The sequence below is a fragment of the Scomber scombrus genome, chromosome 7 (assembly GCF_963691925.1).
Source record: "Scomber scombrus chromosome 7, fScoSco1.1, whole genome shotgun sequence".
NCBI classification, from domain to species: domain Eukaryota; kingdom Metazoa; phylum Chordata; class Actinopteri; order Scombriformes; family Scombridae; genus Scomber; species Scomber scombrus.
The window spans coordinates 31,611,943-31,625,216 of record NC_084976.1 but is presented as its reverse complement, the minus strand read 5'-3'; the positions used below and the strand labels follow the sequence as shown (position 1 = coordinate 31,625,216).

Below are 13,274 nucleotides of genomic sequence, written 5' to 3'. Positions count from 1 at the left end.
CTGTTATTTCACAGTATGTTTAATCTCTTTTTGAATGTTCAAATAGTGGTGGCTCAAGTTAACTAATTACAATTTTTTTCTTTCACAGAATGCAAAGGAGTCAATAAGGTGGACATTGTGTTCATTGTTGATGAGTCGGGTAGCATTGAACTAGCCAATTTCAAGCTGATACGCAATTTCATACACTCGATTGTAAGCAGCCTGGATGTCAGTCAGACCAGGGTCAGAGTAGGCATTGTTACATACAACGACAACCCCACAGCACAGGCCTATCTTGACAGCTTCAATGACAAGAACGATACCCAACAGTTCATCAAGATCCTGCCTTACACTGGTGGTGGAACAAACACCGGAAAGGCCCTAGACTTCGCCAACAATGAAATCTTTAATGAGCAAAGAGGCAGCAGGAAGGATGTCCAGAAGGTGGCAATGGTGATTACAGATGGTGAATCCCAGGATGATGTTAGCGAAGCTGCACTCCGTCTTCGTCGGAAGGGCGTCACAGTTTTCGCTGTAGGAATCAAAAATGCTAGCATCAGCCAACTGGAACAGATGGCATCTTATCCAATCAATAAACATGTTTTTCATAAGGAGAGTTTCACCCATCTGAAGCCCATGAAGACGAGTCTGCAGAAAATCCTGTGCAATAACATCAACGAACAAGCCGTCATAAGCGACAAAAGAAGGACAGATGCCAAAGACGGTTTGTGCCAATTTTTTTTGATGATCGTCAAAGTTTAAAGATTGTATCAGTATTTAAGATGTAGCTGACAAATGAAAGCATTAGCATTTCATCAAACATGTCCCAATGTCACTTATACTTACATTTGTTTTTCCTCATTAGCTTGTGGATCAAAGGATGAAGCAGACTTCTTCTTCCTGATAGATGTATCAGGAAGCATTGACGACAAAGACTTTAAAGACATGCAGAATTTCATCGTCGAGTTTCTGCATACCTTCCGTATTGGGCCACAATATGTCCGCATTGGGCTTATGAAATACTCAAATTCACCAATTTTGGAATTTGACCTCACAACTCATGCAAATGCAAATGATTTGGAAAAAGCTGTGATGGGCATTAAAAAAACAGGAGGTGGGACATTTACAGGGAAGGCACTGTCTAAAATGGAACCGTACTTCAAGAATGCGACCGACAAACGCCCCAAAGTCCGAAAGTACCTGATTGTCATCACTGATGGAAAAGCCAATGATAAAGTCAAGGCACCTGCAAAAAAATTGAGGGATCAAGGTGTCATTGTCTATGCCATCGGGGTAAAAGGTGCAGTCGAAACTGAACTGGTTGAGATGGCCGGCGACGTCAAGAGGAAATTCTCTCTCAATAATTTTGATTTCCTGAAGAACTTCTTCAAAGAAATCATGACACACATCTGTATTCCTGATGGTAAGAAAATCACTGGACTTCAAAATCTATCATGTAGAGAGATTATGTGAAACTGGAACTCCCTGGTTCTGTTATAGAAATAAGACTCATTCAAAATCATTTGTAGTGATGTAAATAACAAAAAATCCACCCTGGGAATGGAACCTTATTCAAGTATGTTGTGTTGTTCACATCATATATTTAGCCATGGACTAAAAAAGAATCAAATACAGCAGTTTATTTTCATATTTCTGTGTTTTCACAGCCTGTAACAAACAGCATTACTCATAAACCCACACACCATTGTGGGTTAAATTCCACAGCTTAACGGACGTACCAAAGCTATGGGCATGTTAAGCATAGGATTTAATTCATGAGACCATTTCTCTCTTGAAGCAACACAGAGAGTGATGCACACTTTTCTAACTAGCAGACTATACTATTGTGACACTCTCCTTCGTGGTCTACCAAAGAATACGATAAATCAGCTACAATAAATTCTAAATTAGTTTTTTTTATTGTTGTGTTATTCAATTCACGTTTTTGGTTTTAGTTATTATGGTGTGCATTAGTCTCTGAAACTATATTTAAAATCATGTTTTGTCAATTACTTGTAAAGCACTTTGAATTGCATTTGATTGATTGAAAAGTGCTATATAAATAAAGTTTAAGTGATTGATTAGTTAGAATTCTGTCGGCTGGGGGTGAAGGTGGTGGCCATACCTCCAGCCAATTAGAGAAGATGGTCATTAATAATGAAGATTTTATGTAGACAGCCTGCTGGAGGACAAAGGAATCTGGGCTGCAAGGAAAGATGACTTTAGAGAAATTTAAACAACTTATGATGAATAAAATGTCAGAAGTATGTTTTAAAATAGACCCAGTAATCATAAAAAAATAGTCAAAAAAAGCCATAATACCAGATATGTAAGCAAAGCCCTCCAAATATAGGAATACCATACTAACATTTATGTTTTCTGTGTCCACAGTTTGCGAAAACGTATCAGCCGATGTGATTTTCTTAGTTGACGGCTCTGAGAGCGTCGAAGATGAAGATTTTCAGAAAATGAAAACATTTTTGAAATCTATCATCAGGAACACTGCCGTCAGCGAAGATGGGGTGCATGTTGGGATCATGCAGTACAGCACCAAATATGAACTACAGTTCAAACTCAACCACTCCTACAACATAGATGAAATGGTAAGAAACATCGATGCCATGAAGCAGATAAGTGAAGGCACAAGCACTGGTAAAGCCATCCGTGCTGTGTCGGAGTATTTTGATAGAAATAATGGAGGGCGTCCTGAGCTGCAGCAGAAGCTGGTGGTGTTAACAGACGGCAAGTCCAAAGACGACGTCGCTGTCCCTGCTGCTGCTCTGAGGGCCAAGAATGTGATCATCTATGCCATAGGAGTGGCAGAAGCCAATACTGTTGAGCTGGAGAACATCAGCGGGTCAAAACAAAGGGTTTATTTTGATAAGGACTTTGATGCTCTGAAGAGTTGGGAGAGTCAGCTGGTTGTGGAACTCTGCAAGGCAGGTGAGAGTCCAGGAATGTCCCAAAAAAAGCACTTTTGGGTAATAATAGTAGTATATCTTAATTCAATGTTTTTATTTTATTTGCAAGGAACCATTTACAGGGTTTAACATAAATATTACCATTTGATGTACCGTACCAGAGTTAGCCTAATTTGCATCTGCAGTCCATTCAGCACATCACAGTTAATGTTACACACAGTAGGACATCACATACATCCAGTGTAAGTGTCATGATTTTGATTATTTATGTACATGAGAGGATCATGAGATAAAATGGAGAGTCAGTGGTTACAAAGCTGACTTCTTAATTAGATTTTTAAAGTAGTGACAGAGCTGCAGCTGTTCAGTAGCGATGGGTGATACCAAACTTTTTCAATTCTCTACAATACCGATACTTTCTGTTACAATGTTAACGATATTGATACTGTATAACTCTTAAATGGATATTCAAATCATATGACATATGTTGGCCATTAATAATGAATTTATTATAAGTAAATAAAATAAAAATTAAATGTAAAATACAGGACGTTTTACCAATAAACTATGATATATAAATCAAATTAAATAATTATAACATAAATATGAATACAATAATTACGAACAACATAAAATGTGCACATTTACAATTATATATATGTATTTTTTTTTTCCATGATACCCTCGTGTACCAAAAAAATGTATAATTACATTATGATGATGGCTTTAAATATGGTAAACAGATGGACAAAATATAATATAAGGTAATAGGCCTAATATCTAATAACTGCTATCCATACCTGGATATAGTTTTAATCTACAGATGAAAAGAAGCACCGCACCATGCGGTTCCTTTCTAATATTCTCAGTCTCTCACATGTTTTTTTGATGTGGAAGTGCAAGCTCAACATGCTAGTTTATGTCAGTGCAGTTTGGATGCAAACATTACACAAAAGTACTGAAAACATCAGGAAGTGATGCAGCCAGCCCCGTTTTTTATACAAGATATTAGTATTGATTTTTTTTAAAAGTGAGTAGCTTGTGTGTATCAAAGGACACACCCGTCCCTGCTGTTCAGTATTCTTAGCGCTTTCACTGAGAATGCTTATTGGCCGAATGCATCGTGACAAAATCTCTGATACAATACATGTTAAATAAATGTTAAAATCAGAAATAGCAAACCAGCCAGCGAGTCCATGTGGGACCACGAGGGATAAATATGTTACAATACAATCTCTGAGTTGTATTTATTTTAACCTTAATTTACATGCAAGTAAAATGATTCAATACTGGATTCAATAATTGCTATTGAATCCCATCCCTCTTTCAATTTGCTGTTTTTTTCTATGTCATGAGAGGATGAGGATGATCAGCTCTTAATTTTGCCCGCTAATCCCCCTTTACTCTTTGTCCTTTTTTCTTCTTCCACCAGACTGTAAGAAGACAAAGAATGCAGATGTTATTTTCCTGGTGGACGGCTCGGCAAACAAAGATTTGAATATGTTCAAAAGCATTCACAAGTTTATGAAGACAATAGTGAACCTTGCAGAAGTTGGCAAGAACCTGGCTCGTTTCGGGGTCATTCTCTACGCCGATACTGCTGAGCCTGTTTTTACTCTAGACAGGTATGACAACAAACAAGAAGTTATTGAAGCAATAAATGCAATGAAGCCACTCGGAGGAAACACCAACACTGCCAAGGCGATGGAATACTCATTACAATATTTTAAGGAGGCACACGGTGGCCGGCCTGCAGAAAATATACATCAGATTCTCATGGTGATCACAGACAGGCATGCCTCTGATAGTTTTGACCTGGAGAGGGCATCTAATGCACTGGTAGAAAATAGAGTCACTGTCTTCAGTATCGGAGTGGCAGATGCAAATAGAGGTCAGCTGAATATCATGGCTGGTGGTGACACATATAGAGTTTTCTATGCAGAAAATTATGAAGCCCTGGAACTTCTCCGCAAGAATGTGTCCCCTATCTGGTGCAGATATACTGAGGAAGGTAAGACTTCTAATGTCACATCTGTGGTGCTGACACGTACAAATGTTAAATGTTAAGTATGGGTCAAAAGACGTACCACATCTTTGTATGTATCAATATTCAGTCACAGAACAAATTTAAATTCCTAATACTTGGTGGTTTCTCACCATGCTGACAGTTTAGATTTGAATTGCTTTTTGTGTGAATTGCTAACTTGTTGAGCACCACTTGTTATGTGTCATTGGAATCTCATATTAATAATTTCAGAGATCCTTGTACTCTCACCTTCTTTGTGGAGGTCAGCAGTATACATGTTTGTCCTCACAGTACATCGTATGGGACGCGAGCTTTAACAAACTGGATAATGTCCACAGTACATTTCAAAACAGAATGCTATACTGTAAAGGAATGACTGAAAGATGCTGTTTTTAAACTTTGATGTAAAAGTGAAGTAATTAAAGCCAAAAGCTTACGTAAATCCATGTATCTCAGTCCTATATCAAAGCAAAACTATTCGTTCTAAGTGGTTTTATAGACATATAAACTGAGGGAACCAAATACATTCAATAAATTGATGGAATTATTGGTGATTTGATGGTACATATTACTAAATTAAGCAAACAATTTATCAAAATTTCCCCCTGATACAAGTCCCTGTTTGCTTGATGGTACTTAATAAAAATATGAAAGCAGTTAAATAGTATTTCATTTTGGTTGTTCAGTACATAAGACAGTTAAGAAACAACACATTTTTCACAATAACTGGTAATACACACCATATGTCAATAGCAGAGTATGGCTAGAGACGTAAGACACTAGACTGTAGCTTACATTTAATTTTATAGTGAGAATTTCATTGTGCACTTGGTGATTATATACGGAATTATAATGTGATCAAATCATTTCCTTTGTTTTGGCAGTTTGCGACAAGGCTGACGTGGTCTTCCTACTTGATACTTCCAGCAGCATCACTAAGGACAATCACACCAGCATGTTGAACTTCACGTCAGAACTGGTGAGGAGCTTCAAAGTAGGTGAAGAGTTTGTTCGTGTTGGAGCTGCACAGTTCAGTGACCATCGATACCATGAGTTTTACCTCAATCATTACTCCAACCAGAAGGCTGTGATTGAACACATTGGCAATATGACTCACTACGGTGTAAACACTCACATCGGAAAGGCCTTGAAATACATTAAGGATTACTTCACAGTGTCAAAGGGCAGTCGTGAATCTAAGCATATCCCCAAGACACTGGTGTTGGTCTCAGATGGCGGGGATAATGATGACGTTGATATCCTGGAGGAAGAAGCTAGCGATCTAAGGGATATGGGGGTTAGGATTCTTGCCATAGGTGTTGGAGATGTCCACCTCCTGCAGCTCTTGCAGATTGCTGAAAAGCCTTATAGGGTATTCAACCGGCTGACATTTAAGGACTTGGAAGAGATCAGGAAACAGGTGCTCCACGGAATCTGTGAATCTGACCATATCCAAGATAGGCCTAGTGAGTTGGGTAAGTGCTATTTTGTCTTAACTTTGTACGTTATACTTGTATTTTATATGACTGGAAAAGATAAAACCATATTTCCCTTTTATACAGAATGTACCATTGATATCGCCATTGGATTCGATATTTCAAAAAGAACCGGGCTTCCTGGGGAGACGCTGGTCAGCAGCCATCACAATCTCCGGAAAAACCTGAAGACGATCATCCACTCTATTTCTTCTGTGTCTAGCCTGTGCTGCTTCTATGGCACCAAAATCAATACCAGCATTGCCTTCCAAGTAGTTGACCGCAATGGACGATCCCTTTACGACACAAATTTTGAGGAGTATAGCGAGGATGTGGTACAGAAAGTTCAGAACTGGCCGGTGACTCAACCTACTTACTTCAACACTGACCTGCTGAATTCCTTCCAAAGAACGTTTGCCAAGTCCAACGCTGGTGTGAAGGTGAGAGTGATGCAACTTTCATCCCAGTAAAGGGAAGTGTTTTCATTTATTTATCATGAAATTAAAGTGGAGAACGCTTTCTGATTCTGTGACCACAGTGAACGGCTTCAATCGGACTTCAACTCTTGAAAAAGTAGTTTCAGAAAATCTGACACCACATGGAAAAGATGATAACACTGATACAATTTCATATTTTTCATTATCTTTACAGTAAATAAATGGCTTATTACTGCTTCTCTGTGAACAAACCATATGAAGAGACTACAGCTATGCTACCACCTCTGTGATGTTATACTTAGGCACAGTAGTGCTTTAACCTTAATGCTAAAATCAGCATGCTAACAAGTTTACGATAACAATTCTAACATGCTGATGTTTAACAAGTGCAATGTTTACCATGTTCATAATGTAGCATTTTCACATGTTAACATTTGCTAATTAGTAATTAACAAATTGTACAGCGGAGGCCGAAACTAAAGGCATTCCCATTGGTTTTTTGGGTATTTAGTCATAAACAAAAAGACTGAATAAAGTGAAATTTTGACCAGATGATGGCGCCGGATGAAAAGTCAGAACTTCACCAACATCATTACAATTCAATCTGAGGTCAATATGAATTCGTCCACCAAATTTTACTCCAATCCATCAAATAGTTGTTGTGACACCGCCACCACCACTCGTCAGACGATCACCAAAGTCAGAAGTGTTCATCCTCTGGAGAAAATGAATGTCTCTACAAGGTTTCATTTAATCCATTACTATTAATGAGGCTTGGCTAAAAACATGTTAACAGCATTTGCAGACCTGAGTGAGGTGATGCTCACCAAGATCACTCCCATTAAATCAACCTTGCCCTTCAGGTGCTGGTGATCTTCTCAGATGGACTCGATGAAGACTTGAACAATCTGCTGCGTGTGAGAGAGCAGCTGAGAAAATCAGGTAAATACTGGGAGGCAGAGATGTTTCCAAAAATTCTCTAATAAATGGAAATATAGAATAATGTGATATTATAATATTGGAGTTATAGTGAAAATCCAACGCGTTTTCATCCCTGCTTCCATTTTTCCAGTCTGTCCTCTCCTTCTTTTCCCCTGTAGGTCTTTCATTCATTCAACTCTTCTACCCCTCACCCCTCACCAATGTGTCTTGATCCTGTGAATCAGTTTGGGATATTCCTAAAAACAACTGTTGCAGAAGAACAGTTGAATGGAGCCATTTGACATAATATTTAATATTACGACAGTTTGTAGATGAATGGCGTCTGAATTCCTCTGAGGCAGCAAACCTACAATCTGTTGTTGTGTCTATTGTCTGCAGAATTCAACGCTCTACTGATTGTGGCTCTGGAGGGAGCCCAAAACCCTGCCGAGCTGCAGAGGGTGCAGTTTGGCCGAGGTTTCCACTACATGAATCCTCTCAGCATTACCATGCCGAATGTTGGTAATGAGATCCTCAAACAGATTGTGAGTATTTCATGTTAGATGTTCACAGTCGTACACATGAAAGGTGACAGAAGACGTTGTGAGAAAATTGAAGAGAGGGTTTTAGGAAGAAGTTCAAACTTCTGCCTCCTTTTACACCACTGTACACGTGGCCGATCATGAGATGGTGTCAGACTGTTGGATTATCAGATTGTAGAACTCAACCTCCAACTCTGTGGACGGTTCAGTTAACTGAAGAGAACAGTGCAAATAGAAAAAGACAAAAGCAGCTGTAAACCTTTACTCTCCATTAACATCAGCAGGAACAAAAGTCTGATAGAAAGATGTCACTTGTAGGATCAATGAACTCTGTATTGACTTATTCCGCTCCAATTGAACATTATAAAATGACATGTGATCACAAGAATGTGTCTAAATAGTTTAGTTTGTGTTGGAAATGAGTGAATTAATGTCACAGTATTGGTCTAGTGTATCATATTTGTAAAGGAAAACACTTGTGTACAGAGAGAGCTCCTCTCAATCTAAAGAGAAAATATACACCTGTATTACTATGTGGTTTGATTTTTGAAATAAAGCCATTAGAAAGAAATAAAAAACATGTGTCATTGTATATTAAATCTTTTCTCTTCTGCTGTTCTGTGTTTCTGCAGGATGCAGTGGCAGACAAGGCGTGCTGCAATGTCTCTTGCAAATGCTTGGGAAATGATGGCCACAAAGGCGATCCGGGGAACGGAGGGCCAAAGGTGACTGTCATACACACATGCCTTAAAACTTTAAACATGATGTCAAGAACATTTTGTAAAAATGTGTCAAAATCAATAAGAAGTCCAGTCTGGACTGAGAGCAAGTGGTTTCATGAAGAAGCATTAGTCATTGTCTGCAACTGTTAATAATTCAGTTATGTAAAGGATTTAATTATCTGCTACTTGTCATCCCTGACCGACTCCATCATAACCTATGATTTGTGTAAATGCAAAGCTTGTGATGTCACAAACTATGCTCACAGGTGCATCTGTTAAACTGAAATTTAAGGTGGGTTCATAGAAACATTCCTCCTTCAGCAGATGAATTTGTTAAACTCTGAACAAACATCCTTCTGCACAGAGAAGAGAACAACATCCAACTGAAGGAACAATAAACAAAAACGTGTTTGAGTTTATTTTTGGCTTCAGTTAATGTTTCTGCTTTAATGAACAGGGTGAGCCTGGACGGAACGGTCAGCCTGGCTTCCCGGGAGAGGAGGGGCCCTCTGTAAGTGCTTCTTCATACAATATTTACTCATTTTAATATGGGATGAAATAGTTTTTGACTGTGTTGAATCTTAAAATCAAATAATCAGCCTTACTTGGCAACTGTTAACGTTTTTAAGATGTATTAACTAATGTCCAAATGGGACCAAAAGAAGTATAGAAGTATGAAGTCTTAAGTCTTTATGGTGATGAAAGACGATTTTGTAGATACACAATTTATCCTCCTGAAGTCCTGAAACAGGCTTTTCATGAGTATACATTACTAAAATATCAGTAAAACTGTAACTTAAAAATTGTTTATTTGAGATTCACAGTATGACACTGCTTGACCTGCTCATTTCTTCTGGTCTCTCATGTAGTCGGCAGTCACAGTTTGATTTTTTGTTGTTGCAGGGAGGACGAGGACCTCCTGGACCACCTGGACCTCAGGGCATCCAGGGCTGTCCTGGAGTCAGAGGACAGAAGGTACTGTTTGTACTGCTGTGAGGGACACAGTGCTGAAGATGGGTTGGGCCCATATTTTTTCAAACAAACCTTGCCTCCCAAGTTTTTTTTCCAAAACATTGCAATTGATCTCTTAGCATGCAGAAGACAAATATTTATCAGTGTTTGTTCACTAAAATAAAGAAACCAGGGTCCATAGGAATATCTTTTGATGTAATCTTCTGTATTACTCTTTTAACCTCCCTCCAAAAAACATTTACTTTGCTACATTGCCAAACACCACAAGAAAATTGTCATGACTTCACATTCTTCACCATCATGGTTCACAGCCCTACCAAGGAAGAGGACGCAGTGAAGTTGAGACAAAAAAAGGTTTAAAGTGTTTCAGGGCAGATCGTAGACTGGGTAACCACTAGAACAAGTTGTCATTTTCATTTTATGTACTTTAAGACCACAATAAATAATTATTCCATGTCACACCTAAATAATGTAGATGCTGCTAGGGCTGGGCAATATATCGATATCGTGATGAGACCAGATATCGTCGTAGATTAAGGATATCGTAATATCGTGATATAGCATCAGTGTTGTCTTTTCCTGGTTTTAAATGTTGCATTACAGTAAAAATATGTAATGTTCTGAACTTACAGACTGTTCTAGCTGTTCTGTTATTTACCTTTTACCCACTTTGTCATTATATCCACATTACCGATGATTATTTATCAAACATTTCATCGTGTAAATATTTTGTGAAAGCATCAAGAGTCTCCTCTACATTATCGTTGCAATATCGATATCGAGGTATTTGGTCAAATATATAGTGTGATACTTGATTTTGTCCATATTGCCCAGCCCTAGATACTGCACTGTGTTCATAGATAATCTCCACAGGATGTCAGTAGGAATATGTTGTATCTGACAATGTGTTCCTAGAGCGTGTCGAGATTGTCGAGATTGTCCCAGATATATTGTTGCCAAAGAGATAATAGATAAAGTAAGATAACAGTCAGTTGTGGCGGTTAGTTGATTAGTTGGAGTTCATCAATTTTGGGAAATATATCTCTATTTTCCTTCCACTATTAATATTTATACTCAAATCCGTTCAAAGAGGTTAAAAGGTTTATTTAACACCAAAATCTCATGAAGTCCACTAAAGTTATAAGATAAATTGTCTGTCACTGCTAAACTACTAAATGAGTTAGCTTTAGCAGAGTTAGAAGGCTCCGTCGTGACATGAAAGATGTAAGATTCTCTTCTGAAGTCATTTGGTGAGTCATGTCTCACCAAATACACTGTTACTGTGTTGTTGGGCGTCTTTTGCCTTTGTGAAGTCACAAAGCTTTTGACTTGTAGAGCATGTCTGTCCAAAAATATGACATTTATTTTTATACAAATACTAACAGTCCTTTGAGAGCAGGCTGAAATGTTTAGAATAATGATAATATATGCTGATCCTGTTGTCCTTTGCCTGTCAAGTGTTGCTCATGTGTTTATATGCTGTTCTTTGTGTGTACAGGGATCCCGAAGCACCGCAGGCGAGAGGGTGAGTGACTCAGGCCTGCTGTAATGAATTAATTAACTGAAGTGCAAAATTGACTGAAGAATATTTGGAGAAATATTTGATATATTAGACAAACATTTTAGTTCAGATGTAGTCTCATAAACAGAGGGAAGCAGTGAGATGTCACGGATGATTTTCTTCCATCACTGCAGGGCGAGAACGGAGATGATGGCCTGTATGGAATCCATGGAGAACAGGTGAGTGAATATTGTATTTATTATCTTGGACAGGCTCTGACTTGAATATTGCTGATTGGTGCACAGAGATACATGACATCAGCTTTTTCTGACTCAGTCCCACCTACTTCAAACCAGTGAAAAGAGCTTAGACAGAACCAGGGCGGCTGTGGCTCAGGAGAGAGCGGTCGTCCTCCAATTGGAAGATTGGCTCCTCCAGTCCACATGTCGATGTGTCCTTGGGCAAGACACTTAACCCCAAATTGCTCCCGTTGCTATGCCAACGGTGTATGAATGCGAGTGAATGGTTAACTTCCTCCTGATGTGCAGGTTGGCACCCTGCGTGGTAGCTCCTGCCATCAGTGTATGAATGTGTGTGAATGCGGTGAATGAGTTGTAGTGTAAAGCGCTTTGAGTGGTCGTAAAGACTAGAAAGGCGTTATATAAGTACAGTCCATTTACCATTTACAGAACGAAAAGAGAGGAAATAAAAACTGCAGAAAATGTCGTGTTCATGTTGGACTCTTGCTCAGAAAAAGTGTTGATTGAGAAAGTTTGTTTACAGAGGTTTTAAACCCTGGTTCTCCCTCCCTGTAGCCTCAAAATAAGGAATTTAAGAACATTGAAAGTTATTAAGTAGAAAGAGAGGAATGCCAGCAAGATGTAAACATTTAAATATAGATAGTAAATCACTTTATAGATAAATATTATGACTTCTGAAATAAAACAATGATAACCAAAGTAACTGTGGAAGTATAACCATGTAAACCTCTTGTGCTGTGTTTCTCCTGTGGAGAGTTAAACCAAACAATAAACTGATGGTTGGATGATGTGTAAGAAGATTTACAGTTCTCAGCTGTTTGTGATTCTGTGTTTGCAGGGAGTGCCGGGACTGAATGGAAGTCTGGGAGAGCGAGGACATCTAGGAAATCCAGTAAATAAAGACTCAAAACTTTTCTCGTGACATTTCCCTGCATGGTGATCCTTGTTGGTCTTTGGGTTTTGTCTCTTTATATTTATTATTTTCAGATCACTACCTTAAAAATCAACAAACATAAAAATGAAGCTCGGAGGTGTTGGTTGATTGACAGTTTGAACTTTCTTCCTCAGGGTATCCCAGGTATCCCAGGAGAAGGAGGGCTGAAAGGAGAGCGAGGACTGAGAGGAGATCCGGTAAGGTCCAACATTATCTCTCTTGTTCTGCTTGTCTCTCAATTTCTCACTATTAACTTCTTATTTGTAAAAAGGAAAAAAACAAAAACATCCGCAATCCCTTACTGGCTTGCCACACTCAATCACTTAAGCTGGGGCCAATTATGAAACTGATTTGAGCTGATCAGACACACGTTTAACCTAACCCTGTTGACAGTTAAAATCATATAGTATTTGATATGTGTTTATGATTCAACATCATGACATTCAATTGCTGCCAGTTGTTGCACTTAATGAGCATGACAGGTTGTAGCTCATAAAATACATTTCAATCAGGAGATACAAGTGAATAGAAATATATTTATTGTAAATATGTAATGAACAAAATCTTAGTAATGACAAAGTCTT

At 38.5% G+C, this 13,274-nt stretch overlaps 1 protein-coding gene across 1 annotated transcript in view; it reads left to right on the top strand.

Annotated features, from left to right (window-relative positions):
* The window catches only part of LOC133983135 (collagen alpha-6(VI) chain-like), a 38,210-nt gene that overhangs the window by 5,452 nt on the left and 19,484 nt on the right, over positions 1–13,274 (top strand). The window contains exons 4-18 of the mRNA XM_062422094.1: positions 89–703; positions 845–1,402; positions 2,371–2,922; positions 4,333–4,911; positions 5,811–6,401; positions 6,489–6,841; positions 7,702–7,780; positions 8,159–8,304; positions 8,934–9,026; positions 9,481–9,534; positions 9,927–9,998; positions 11,494–11,520; positions 11,691–11,735; positions 12,595–12,648; positions 12,825–12,887. Coding sequence (XP_062278078.1) covers positions 89–703; positions 845–1,402; positions 2,371–2,922; positions 4,333–4,911; positions 5,811–6,401; positions 6,489–6,841; positions 7,702–7,780; positions 8,159–8,304; positions 8,934–9,026; positions 9,481–9,534; positions 9,927–9,998; positions 11,494–11,520; positions 11,691–11,735; positions 12,595–12,648; positions 12,825–12,887 — 3,881 coding nt within the window. The remainder of the gene's footprint in view (positions 1–88; positions 704–844; positions 1,403–2,370; positions 2,923–4,332; positions 4,912–5,810; positions 6,402–6,488; positions 6,842–7,701; positions 7,781–8,158; positions 8,305–8,933; positions 9,027–9,480; positions 9,535–9,926; positions 9,999–11,493; positions 11,521–11,690; positions 11,736–12,594; positions 12,649–12,824; positions 12,888–13,274) is intronic.